Here is a 13,753-nt window from a genome sequence, read left to right as displayed (position 1 = left end):
AGGATGTTCAATAGAAAAGTAAAATTAGCAAGTGCACGTCCTCTTCGTCGCGAGCTCACAGACTGATTTCCAACTCTGACTCCCAGTACTAAAACTCAACATTCTTCCTCATTTGGGAAGAAACAAGCCTGAAACCTTGAACAAAGACTGTTGACATCTAGTGGAAGCCATAGGAATTGCAATATGGGAGCTGGAATTGCATAGGACCCATAGCTTTCATTGAAATAGCATTCGCTCTCAAAAAATAAAACTTTTTCCGGTTGGTTTTTCTTTGTATTTTCTCCTACCATATCAATTGTGTTATAGTCTCATACATTATTTTAACATTTCTACAAACTTCAAAGTGTTTCTATCCAATGGTACCAATTAAATGCATATCCTGGCTTCTGGGCCTGAGTAACAGGCAGTTGACTTTGGGCACGTCAATCAGACAGGAAGTGGAGAAAAACAGATCCTAGCCTGAAGAAGTTTTAATTACATATAAAATGTGAGTTTTTATTATTGAGTTGTAGAGGGAAAAAATGCGTATATTATGAGACTGTGCTTAGATACAAATGTAAGAGGGAGACACAAAATGAGAGCAGGAAAACTGTTCAAGCATTTGGCTTACCTGTCACTGATGACTGCCTGACCAACACCCGATGCTTCTTCATGAGTGGAGCGTCGTAGCCAAGCCATTTTTTGGGGTAAGGATGCTCCACTGTAGGCTTCTTGTCAAAGAAGTGGTAGGAGCCCACAAAGGGATGTTTTGGTGATTTCTTTAGGTTCAAATGCTTTGAGCCAAAACCGCAGTCTCCGCGTCTTTAGGAGGTGGATGCAGGTCGTATGGGGCTCCACAGGTACATTCAGATCGACGTAGAGGTTGGTGTTCAAAACATTGCTGTAAAAACTGCCTCCTCTTCATCCAATTGTTGAGACAGCCTCGTACTGAACATATAATGCTTGTCATGTTGACCAATTTTATGATTCTGTGCGGTTCTGTCAGTGTAAAACTATCAAGCTCTCAACTAAAAGTACCACTTTTGCATGTGCCAGCGTCGCACAAATGTTGCCGGAAATAGAAACACAGTTGCAACTAACTCGCGATCACTGTGACATTCCAGAACAAGGCGAATAGGATGACTCTCTCCCAATGAACTACACCATATCACCTTCCCCTATCTTTCCTCTTCCTCTCCTCTTCTCCTGTGGATTCAACTGATCTTAGAACACCCCACCCATCCACAAACAAACACTAACGCACAAACCCACACTCATAAACACTCACCCTTTGGGGATCTGTCCGATGACGGCCACTTTGTATTGGCTGCGCAGTTTGCAGTAGTAAGAGATAAGTGTTGCTACTATGATCTGTAACTCACACATAGACACACATAAGTTACCATGCTCACAAAAACACAACATCGCCTGTCCTGTTGTGTACATGTGCATTTTTTAGTAAATCATTATTTCAGACCTTTGTGGCTTTGCTGTGTTTGGATTCCATGCACAAATACAGGCCGATTATTTAACATAACTAATCACTTCACCATATTTTAATGGATCAATGTGACTGACTAGGCACACACACACATGCACACAGAGAAACACATACACTCCTCTTGATGAAATTACAAAATTATGTGAAAATATGGAACATTAAACTGAAAATAAGGTTAACCACATTCTGGCCTTACTCTCCTATCAGGCCATGGGGACAGGTTGCCCTCTAGTGGTTTTCACTAGAAGTGTCGTTCAAGAGACCAAAAGAGAGAGAGAGGAATGAGGAGCAAAAGACTAGAGGATGATTGTATGACAAATAAACGGAAACACACAGAGAGGTGTTAGGTGTAGAGCAGGGTTTCCCAAACTTGGTCCACGTGTTTGTTTTTGCCCGTTGCACTACACAGCTGATTCAAATAACCGAGGTTGGTTAACCCTGGTGTAGAGGACTTACCGTTATGAGTTCTATAGGAACAGGCACAGGCATTTTCTTCTCATAGTAAATGTTGAGTTCTTTGACCGTTATGAGGACTGCCAAGGCCACTAGAGTTACCACCACGGCCGCAACGTTAGTCTCTGGCAGATGTCTACAGATATCTATTAGGAGCTAGAGAGAGAGAGAAGGGAGAGAGAGAGAGGAGGGAATAGAGAGAGAGAGGAGAGAATAGAGAGGGAGAGAGAGAGTGTTTCTGCATACATGCAGTAGTTGGAAAACATATACAACTTTTGCACGTGTGAATCATCTGTTTCTGTGTGTGGATGTGTTGTGTGCACTCACATAGACCTGAGACAGCGGTCCGGAGAAGCGTGCAGTGCGGATCCCAAAGAGGCTTGCGAGTTGGGAAAGTACCACCTGTATACCTGCTCCTGTCATGTAACCACGTACCAGGGGATCGGACAGGAACGTCACCACAAAACCAAACCGAATCATTCCCAGCAGAAACAGAAAGATCCCACTCAGTAAAGTGGTGCTGGCTGCTATCTGTACTCTGAGGGCATCGCGGGCTACTACATCTAGAACTGCAGTCCCATTGGTTCCATTTAAGGTCATGAAGTTACTGTTTGGGGCCAGCCTCTCTGTTGTGGTGCCTATCATGATGCTGGTCACAGCAAATGTGCCTGAGGGAACACACACACATAACACACACAAGATCATGTTAGTGAATTAATTAGCATATTCCTTTGACCAAATGATATTAAAACATTCAAATTCTCTCTCTTTCTCCTTCCCCCCTTCAACGCTCTGTCTTGCCTACGGAGATGTGTTTGGAGGTGCCAAAGATGCAGTACATGAGTACAGGGTAGAAGGAAGTGTAGAGGCCATACACTGGGGGCACAGAGGCCAGGAGAGCATAGGCCAAACCTGGGGAAACATTACAGAAATGTCAGTCTCCATCGTCTTCACAAAATAGATAGTTATCATATAGTATTCTCAGCCCAAAGAGATGCAACACTAACTTGAGATCAACTTGTGTAAATCAGGCTTTCACCTCAAGCATTGGTAACAATGAAATATTTACATGCGGTTTCACTCAGTGGTGTAAAGTACTACTTAAGTAATTCATTTGGGAAGGCCTATCTGTACTTTAATATTTCTATTTGTCACAACTTTTACATTTACTCAACTACATTCCTAAAGAAAATAATGTACTTTTTAAACATTTTCCTTCACCCCCAAGAGAACTGGTTACATTTTGAATGCTTAGCAGGACATGAAAACTGTCCAATTTATTCACTTATCAAGAGAACATCCTTGGTCATCCCTACTGCATCAGATCTGGCGAACTCACTAAACACAAATGCTTCATTTGTAAATAATGTCAGATTGTTGGAGATTTTTTTGTGCTGCTGTCTGGTTGGCTTAATATAAGAATTTAACTTTACTTATACTCAAGTATAACAATTGGTACTTTTGAACTTACAGTAAGTACATTTTAAAATAAATAGTTTAGACTTTTACTCAAGTAGTACTTTACTGGTTAACTTTCACTTTTACTTGAGTCATTTTCTATACATTTTGGTCAGGTTCGACAATTTAATACTTTTCCCACCATGTGTTGTTGATTTCAAGTTAGGATTGGACCCTGTGTGTTCAAACAGTAGAGGTGGTACAGACCCATAGGCAGGTGCATGATGCCAACGCTTATGCCAGATATGAGGTCTCCCAGTGCGTCTTGTCTCAATGAGTAACGAGGCAGCCATGACAGGATAGGTACAAAGCTCAGCACAGAACGCTTCAGCTTGGGCACTGAACACCTGAGACCAGGGGGAAGAGTTGGAGTGGTGGAGAGGTGGAGAAGTGGAGAAAAGAATAATACTTTTTTTTTATCCATTTGTGACAACAGATATGTGTCTGCTGTGTGTTGAAGTTGAAGTTGGTGGATAGGGCATGCAGGCAACTCAGCTCCTTGAGTGCCACAGTGAGTGCAGGATTTGGTTCCATTCCATCTCTTACACATCTAATTAAACGAACCAGGAGTCTTACAGCTAGGCTGGAACATAAGACAGCACACATTGTGGCCATTCAGGACCAGGTTTCATCTCCTTTAGTGGCACATAGAGCCTGGTAACACTGTGCCATAGGGCTGTAGGTAAAATCGAGGGAGTAAGCCTACATAGGATTTAGAAAAATGGCGAAATTCTGCAATTAAAATAAATGTTCTATCACTTTGACAATATTATTTAGGGGAAGCATAATTGATTCTAAGTTTAAACATCTTAATAAGATGTTTACGCTCAGATTTTGTACAAATCACTTGCGCTAATCGCGGTTTGAAGTTCACAATGTAGGGGGGAGGTTCTAAGGCAGGGATCCCCAACTGGCGTCCTACTGGCCGAATTTGGCCCACAAATGGTTTTATTTGGCCCCCAAAATTGCCTTTTGTCATTGGACACAAAAGACTGTAAAAACACCAAGAAATCAGCTCCAAGTGATTTTACATTTTTGAAATCTGTTCCCAAGTATTCCCACACATGGTAGAGTGACATGATCGTATAAAATTGAAAGAAAGTTTTGAAATTATTATGTTTTAGTCAAATATTATATCTGTTTGGGATTCTTTCCGTCAAATTGACTTAATAATTGTAATTATTACTAATTATGTTCCGGCCCCCCGACCATCCGCCTAGTTGATGATCCGTGTTCTAAGGGTTGCGCTACATGGTGATGAACTTAGAGATCAGCCAATTAAAACCAGCAACTGTTTTTGCAGCTCCTGCCATAGACTCCTGGTCAAGTCCCATTCTGAGGCATTGTGAATCCAGACATCTTGACAGAGGAAGAGCCGGCTGGTTGACGAGACTATTACTTTTTTAATACAGTAAATAGCCTAAAGTTACTGCTATCTTACAAACTAATGTAACTGTGTTTATTAGTGTGCTTGTTGAAGGCAAGAACGAACACTCTAGATTTCCTACATAGTCTTATTAGGTGTGCTTGCTGAAGGAAAAGCACAACTTTAGATTTATATCTTAGTTTTATAATTCTAAATAAAGTTTGCTTTGCTACCACACCCACAACGGAAGCACAATAATGCGGCATCACATTAGTGGAAACCAAGACTGTTCTCGGGGCAGGCCTGGTTGTATCTAGATTTGTTCAAGTAACCGGTGTTAACTTTTACTAACCTTAACATAATTCTCCTAACCTGACACATTATTCTCTTAACCAACCACGTTAATTATTCTAACTTGCAGCGTAAGTTCTCCAAACAAAAAGTAACTTCTGCTAGTCTAAACCGGCAGACCTTGCCTGAGAACAGACTTGGTTTCCACTAATGCGATACAGCCACAAACATGTCCCCGGATTCGCAGGTGGACAAGTTAGAACAGACTCAGGGTCTGTTTCTGTGGCAGCAGAAATGCTAAAAGGCTCATGGTTAGTGTAATTTTGGGCAACTAACAGTAAAAACAAGACTTCTCAACACAGAGGTTGAAACATGATGGGCAGTACATCAACATACGAATTGTTTAACAATTTTGGGAGAAAATATAATGTCTACGTTGCACAATAATATCATCATCGCTAACATACTTATTGTTTATTTTATGTATGAGGAGACTCTTCATGATTCCTTAGTTAATGTTATGAAATCTGAAGACACATTAACCGAGACACATTAAACCGATCATATTCACTCTTTCAAACATTATAGGTGCAATATGCAGAAATCGCAACGGCATTTCCTGGTTACTAAAATTCTAATAGTTTAGCTAAGTTCGGTTTATGTGGCACAATGAACCATATATAGTGTAGAGAATCATTGAACCATCTAAACTGCTGTGAAATTCCTTTTCAATAACCAAAAATATTGTATTTTCAGCTGTTTGAAGCTGCTGTACAAAACCGAAAGTAAAAGACGTCAAAACTAAACTTAAGAACGGGAAGCATAGAAATAGTGCACATAGAATAGATTGACCGTGTCTTAGACTTGTGTTCAACATGAATGACAGATCTATAACTCACGTTTCTATGTGATTTGGTCAAGTCGCCCAAAAAGTTACATATTACTGCTTTAACTTTGGCACAGGTGTGTGAATCGTCTTTCTTTGTCTTTTTAGTACAATAAACGTTATGGTTTCTGAAGAACCACAGAAGAAGTCGCTGTTATGCCTGAATTGACATACCCAATACCAACGAGGAAGTCTGCAGTGTTGAGAGCGGGTGTTTGAAACCAGTCAGAACGCCAACTAAAACTCTCAAACGTGCAAACCCACTCTTAATTTTAATTAATTATGACTCACCATAAGTTCTGTGTCTGAACTGTGTGTTTGATTGCTTGCATACAGATTTTTATACTGTGTAAACCTTTTTAACTAAAACCAATAAAGATTTGCATAACGTAGCCCTTTCCACTCACATTCCCTGTCATCCTGTATACGGGTTGAAAATGGCACATTTTGTCATTAATAAGCGCATAAATTGGAACGCATTAGCTGTATGGTAACATCCTATACATGACGTAGGAATTCAAGTTCTCCACTTCACAGCTCTGTATGAGTTTTGACTGACAGCTGTTATAAACTTGAGGACAGTGCAACAAGAAGATGCCCCCATTCCTCACACTAATTGGACTACGTTTGCACATTTGTTGTTGTCTGAGTGAGGGAAATGCTGTACATTGAGAAGAGTCGATGTGTTCTAAAAGATGAGACATTGAGGATTCTAATAAAGACCGTGTTGATGTCATACAATCAAACCACACACCCATGAGTCCAAATGTCTACGTCACATTTACATATTTGAAAACTCATGTAATTTACACTATCAACCTTTATGATTGTTATGTTTAATCCACAGATGCAAGGATGTTATTCACTGGGTTGTCCTGAACCGAATGAGCATTTGTTTGTCGTATTGTGAATACAATTTGCTGCGGAACACGTACCTGAATGCACTCATGACTCCTTTCTATGTGCACAAAAATTACATGAATGGCACGACAATGGGCCTCAGGATCTCATCATGGTATCTCTATGCATTCAAATTGACATGAATAAAATGCAATTGTGATCGTTGTCCGTAGCTTATGCCTTCCCATACCATCACCCCACCGCCACCATGGGGCACTCTGTTCACAATGTTGACATCAGAAAAACGCTCCCCCACACAACGCCATACATGCTGTCTGCCATCTGCCAGTTCAAACCGGGATTCATCCATGAAGAGCACACTCCTCCAGTGTGTCAGTGGCCATCGAAGTAGAGCTTTTGCCCACTAAAGTCAGTTACGACGCCAAACTGCAGTCAAGTCAAGACCCTGGTGAGGACGATGAGCATGCAGATAACCTTCCCTGAGACAGTTTCTGACAGTTTGTACAGAAATTCTTTGGTTATGCAAACCCACAGTTTCATCAGCTGTCTGGGTGGTTGGTCTCAGACGATCCTTCAGGTGAAGAAGCCGGATTAGGAGGTGCTGGGCTGGCATGGTTACACATGGTCTGAAGTTGTGAGGACTGTTGCATGTACAGCCAAATTCTCTGAAACGACTTTGGAGGTGGCTTACAGTAGAGAAATGAACATGCAATTCTCTGGCAACAGCTTTGGTGGAAAATACTGCAGTCTACCTGCCAATTGCACGCTCCATCAAAACTGTTGTGTTGTGGGACAAAACTGGACATTTTAGAGTGGCCTTTTATTGTCCACAGCACAAGGTGCACCTGTGTAATGATCATGCTGTTTAATCAGCTTCTTGATATGCCACACCTGTCAGGTGGATGGATTATCTTGGCCAAAGACAAATGCTCACTAACAGCAATGTAAACAATGTTGTGCAACATTCTTGGAGAAATATGCTTTTTGTGCGTATGGAACATTTCTGCAATCTTTTATTTCAGCTCATGAAACACTTTACATGTTGCGCTTATATTTTTGTTCAGTATCCACTCAAAAAGACAGCCAAAAGTTTGTTAAATTCCCAATGTGTCACTGTGCTTTTAACCATTTTAATGCACAACAAAGTTCTGTGCAGATTATTAAAGCAAATGTGATCTCCACAGACCTGCAACGTGTGCGTGCTATCTTGAACATGCACACTTTCTAAGATTACATAGGAGGACATTTATAGTTACAGTAAACTTCAAGACAAATGTGTCCATGGATGTGTTTCTAATTTTAAGGTTGAATAAATATTGTTACAATAGTAAGATAGTGTTAACTTTAGGCTATTTAACTGTATTGCTAAAGCTTTATTGAATTGTATTTGGTTGTCAATCTAAATGAACCTCTACAGGATCGGTGTCACCCCCGAGGGACAGTTGCGCTAATGTAGGCTAATGTGATTAGCATGAGGTTGTAAGTAACAGGAACATTTCCCAGGACATAGACATATCTGATATGGGCAGAACGCTTAAAATCTTGTTAATCTAACTGCACTGTCCAATTTAAAGTAGCTTTACAGTGAAATTGCACCTAATCTGGAATAATACATTGTGACCTTTGTCTTGCATTTCAAAGATGATGGAAAAAAAACGAATGTTTTTTCTTAATATTATCTTTTACCAGTGCTAACATGTTATAGTTTCCTACATTAATTTCACATTTCCACAAACTTCAAAGTGTTTCCTTTCAAATGGTATCACGAATATGCATATCCTTGCTTCACGTCCTGAGCTACAGGCAGTTAGATTTGGGTATGACACTTTAGGCAAAAAATTTTTTAAAGGGTCCGATCCTCGTATTTTTCTTAAAACTGCATTGCTGGTTAAGGGCTTGTACTGTAAGTAAGCATTGCATGTATCTGGTTGAGAGAATGCCTAGAGTGTGCGAAGATGTCATCAAGGCAAAGGGTGGTTACTTTGAAGAATCTCAGAATATTAAATATATTTTAACTTGTTTAACACTTTTTAGGTTACTACATGATTCCATATGTGTTATTTCATAGTTTTGACGTCTTCACTATTATTCTACAATGTAGAAAATCGTAAAAAATTAAGAAAAACCCTTAAATGAGTAGGTTTGTCCAAACTTTTGACTGGTACGGCATACAAAAATATTAACTCAACATGTAAAGTGTTGTTCCCAAGATCCAAGAAATGTTAGATATGCAATAAAAGCTTATTTCTCTCAAATGTTGTGCACAAATTTGTTGACATCCCTGTTAGTGAGAAATGTATCCTTTGCCAAGATAATCCATCCACCTGACAGTTGTGGCATTTCAAGAAGCTGGACAAACATCATGATCATTACACAGGTGCTGGGGACAATACAAAGATACTCTAAAATGTGCAGTTTTGTCACACAACACAATTGCACAGATGTCTCAAGTTTTGAGGGAGCGTGTAAATGGCATGTTCACTGCAGGAATATCCAACAGAGCTGTTGCGAGAGAATTTTATGTTAATTTCTCTACAATAAGCTGCCTCCAACGTCGTTTTAGAGAATTTGGCAAAACGTCCAACCAGACTAAAAACTGCAGACCACATGTAACCATGCCAGCCCTGGACCTCCACATCCGGCTTCAGGTAGAAGAATCATCTCAGACAAGCCACCCGGACAGCTGATGAAACTGAGGAGTTTTTCTGTATGTAATAAAGCCCTTTTGTTGGGGAAAAACTAATTCTTATTGGCTGGGCCTGGTTCCCCAGTGGGTGGGCCTGGCTCTCAAGTGGGAGGGCTTATGCCCATAGATTAGGGCCTAATTCATTTATGTGAACTGTAACTCAGTAAAATCTTGAAATTGTTGCATGTTGCATTTACATTTTTGTTCAGTATATAAAGTGCATTCGGAAAAGTATTCAGACCCCTTGACTTTTTTCACATTTTGATACGTCACAGCCTTATTTTGAAATGTATTAAATTATTTATTTTTCCTCGTCAATCTACACACAATACCCAATAATAACAAAGTGAAAACAGGTTTTTTGAAATTTTGCAAATGTATTGACATAGGTATTTAGACCTTTTGCTATGAGATTCATCTCAGGTACATCCTGTTTCCATTGATCATCCTTGAGATGTTTGTACAATGTTATTGGAGTGGTAAATTCATTTGATTGGACATGATTTGGAAAGGCACACATCTGTCTATATAAGATCCCACAGATGACAATACATGTCAGAGCAAATACCAAGCCATGAGGTCAAAGCAATTGTTCGAAGAACTCCGAGATAGGATTGTGTCGAGGCAAAGATCTGGTGAAGGTTACCAAAGAACTTCTGCAGTTTTGAAGGTCCCCAAGAACACAGTGGCCTCCATCATCCATCATAAAATGGAATATGTTTGGAACCACCAAGAGTCTTCATAGGGCTGGCCTCCTGGCCAAACTGAGCAATCGGGGGAGATGGGCCTTGGTCAGGGAGTTGACCAAGTACCCGATGGCAACTGCACCGCCCTCAACCACAGCACCCGATGTCACAGGATCATCAAAGACAACAACCACCCAAGCCACTGCCTGATCACCCCGCTACCATCCAGAAGGCGAGGTCAGTACAGGTGCATCAAAGCTGGGACCGAGAGACTGAAAAACAGCTTCTATCTCAAGGCAATCAGACTGTTAAATAGCCATCACTAACACAGAGAGGCTGCTGCCTACATACAGACTCGAATCACTGGCCACTTTAATAAATGGATCACTAGTCACTTTAAACAATTTTACTTTAATAATGTTAACATATCTTACATTACTCCTCTTATATGTATATACTGTACCTTATACCATCTATAGCACCTTGCCTATGCCGCTCGGCCATCGCTCATCCATATATTTATATGTACATGTTCTTATTCCATCCCTTTAGATTTGTGTGTATTAGGTAGTTGTTGGGAAAATGTTAGATTACTTGTTAGTTATTACTGCACTGTTGGAACTAGAAGCACAAGCATTTCGCTACACTCGCATTAACATCTGCTAACCATGTGTATTTAACCAATAACATTTTATTTAATTTCATTTATTTGACAGCCCGCTTGGAGTTTGCCAAAAAGCACCTAAAGTATTCTGACCATGAGAAACAAGATTCTCGGGTCCAATGAAACCAAGATTGAACTCTTTTGTCTGAATGCCAAGTGTCACGTCTGGAGGAAACCTGCAATCATCCCTACGGTGAAGCACAGAGGTGGCAGCATCATGCTGTGGGGATGTTTTTCAGTGGCAGGGACTGGGAGACTACTCAGGATTAAGGGAAAGATGAAAGGAGCAAAGTACAGAGAGATCCTTGATGAAAACTTGCTCCAGAGCGCTCAGGACCTAAGACTGGGGTGAACGTTCACCTTTCAACAGGTCAACAACCCTAAGCACACAGACAAGACAATGCAGGAGTGGCTTCTGGACAAGGGTCCTTGAGTGACCCAGCCAGAGCCCAGATTTGAACCCGATCAAACAACTCTGGAGAGATCAGAAAATAGCTGTGCAGCGACGATCCTCATCCAACCTGACAGAGCTTGAGAGGATCTGCAGAGAATAATGGGAGAAACTCCCCAAATACAGGTGCGCCAAGCTTGTAGCGTCACACCCAAGAAGACTCAAGGCTGTAATCGCTGCCAACGGTGCTTCTCCAACGTACTGAGTAAAGGGTCAGAATACTTATGTAAATGTGATATTTCCGCTTTTTATTTTTAATACATTTGCAAAAATGTAAAAAATAAAACTTTTTGCTTTGTCATTATTAGTTATTGTGTGTAGATTGATAAGGAAAATAAGGCTGTAACGCAACAAAATGTGGAAAAAGTCAAGGAGTCTCAAAACTTTCAGAATGCACTGTATATATGTATAAAGTATATATATATATATATATATATATATATATATATATATATATATATATTTATATATAGTATACACTCCGGACTCCAACATTGCTCGTCCTAATATTTAAATATTTCTTAATTCTATTATTTTACTTGTAGATTTATCAAATCAAATCAAATCTTGTGCTTCTAGGTCCGACAGTGCAGTAATATCTAACAAGTAATCTAACAATTCCACAAGAACTACCTTATACACACAAATGTAAAGGGATGGAATAAGATTTGTGTGCATTGTTGTGTATTGTCAGATATTACTTCTCTGTTGGAGCTAGGTACACAAGCATTTTGCTACACCCGCAATAACATCTGATAAATATGTGTATGCGACCCAGAAAATTTGATTTGATTTTGATCTAATCCATATCGCGGAAGTTCAGTGCTATTGCACGATTGAAATGTAAAGTAAATTTCTGATTGAGCCAAGATATGCAGCATTTACCATCAATGCAAACGCACTGGATAAGAGCGTCTGCTAAATGACTTAAATGTAAATGTAAATGTAAATTGTGAACATTGGCTTTAAATTGAAATCCCACTATTATGCTGAACTTCTACCATACAGATTGAATCGAGCCCCAAATCAGATCAAACTTTATTTAAATTTTGATTGGATTTAGACCGATTCTTTAACTTAGATTTTTGGTTGCGATGGAGACGTGAATTCAACATATTAATTATTAACTTGTAGAATAAATGTGAAATCAACCAAAGCTTGAAACCCTAGGCCCATTTTTTTGTTGAATCCTGGGTTGAATTAAAATGATAGCCGTTGAAGACATAGGCCTAAAAAGCATAATTGATGATATATGATTGATAAAGTATATTTACTTTTCATTTGCTCTGTTAAATCTACCCTTTGAAATGACTTTGATTGCAATAGTGAATGTATTGAGTTTTTAAGTGGAGACACATTTATGCAAATTTATTTGCAAATTTATTTGTCTATGTTGAAAATTGGTTACCATGACATACTAATCCCGTTGTTGAAATGTCACCCTCTAAATATCAGTCTACATTGATTACTTTTTCAAATCCAATGTATTTTACTAAGTTCCACATCACAATAAGTTGACAAATTACATTGAAACAACATTGATTCAACCAGTTTGTGCCCAGTGGGATGTTACTATCTTACCTGAGGGAATCTTTCACCCGCTCCTTCAGGAGAGGTCTGGTGGAGTGAGTCCGTCTTCTGGCCAACTTGTCCAAGCAAAGCTCGTTCATAACATCCCTCTCCACGTAAAACTCCCCAGCCCTCTGCTCCTCAACTCCCATGGCTGTCTTCCAACACTGAATGTCTGTGTGTTTATTGCTTTGTGTGTCTCTCTCTTTTCTTTCTGTCTATGTCTCTTTGTCTGTCCTTCTAGTCTGAAACAATGTGCAGAAGAGAAACCTCTTGTTCCAAAACAACAGAGGTCTCACAATTATCAACAAACTGTCAAACACCCTGATAAGAGGTACAAAAACAAGAAGCTACTCTATGTTCCAAGCTAGTCTGAGTGTACTCCTGGCTGTGTCTTTGTTTGTATCTCAGTTGGACCTTCCTCATATCTGGGTGCAGGACAATCCCTGGTATTCTGGTTCTAACAGAGACTTAGCTGACTGATTCGGTCTCGGATAAGGACATTGAGATTTGTGGTTAAAATATCTTCAGGTGTGATATATTGCAAAAAAGGAAAGGAGTGGCTGTCTATGTAAAAACAACACACTTGGCATCATGTTGTCTAAATATTACTGTTCCCAAGAAAATTAGCTGGTTATAGATAAGCCAAATAAACCCAAATACACATTTATTTGTTGTTGGGATTTACCACTGTGATTAGTGAAAACAGAGGATGGATCAACAACATTGCAGTTAGTTACCGTATGGGATCTTCCTTTGAGCCAGGAAAATAATCCTGCAGCAACAGGAAATGTGAATTATTATGTGGATTGTAAGGGAAGGGAAAATTAAGTGTGAAAATTACAGACTTCAGAAGACTTTTTCAACCTCAAATACACTACAAGTTTTATGTCAGGGTGATC

General features: G+C 39.7%; 1 protein-coding gene across 1 annotated transcript in view; it reads right to left on the bottom strand.

The window, feature by feature from the left end:
- The window catches only part of LOC139560526 (solute carrier family 26 member 6-like), a 33,284-nt gene extending 19,921 nt beyond the window's left edge, over positions 1–13,363 (bottom strand). Inside the window, exons 1-6 of the mRNA XM_071377390.1 lie at positions 12,864–13,363; positions 3,599–3,738; positions 2,735–2,845; positions 2,261–2,601; positions 1,937–2,089; positions 1,268–1,350 (exon numbers count right to left, since the gene is read on the bottom strand). Of these exons, the coding sequence (XP_071233491.1) occupies positions 1,268–1,350; positions 1,937–2,089; positions 2,261–2,601; positions 2,735–2,845; positions 3,599–3,738; positions 12,864–13,003 (968 nt within the window). The 5' untranslated portion in view covers positions 13,004–13,363. The remainder of the gene's footprint in view (positions 1–1,267; positions 1,351–1,936; positions 2,090–2,260; positions 2,602–2,734; positions 2,846–3,598; positions 3,739–12,863) is intronic.
- Positions 13,364–13,753: the final 390 nt, after the last annotated feature.

This window comes from Salvelinus alpinus, chromosome 30, assembly GCF_045679555.1.
Source record: "Salvelinus alpinus chromosome 30, SLU_Salpinus.1, whole genome shotgun sequence".
NCBI lineage: Eukaryota > Metazoa > Chordata > Actinopteri > Salmoniformes > Salmonidae > Salvelinus > Salvelinus alpinus.
This window is presented reverse-complemented; position numbering and strand designations above follow the sequence as displayed.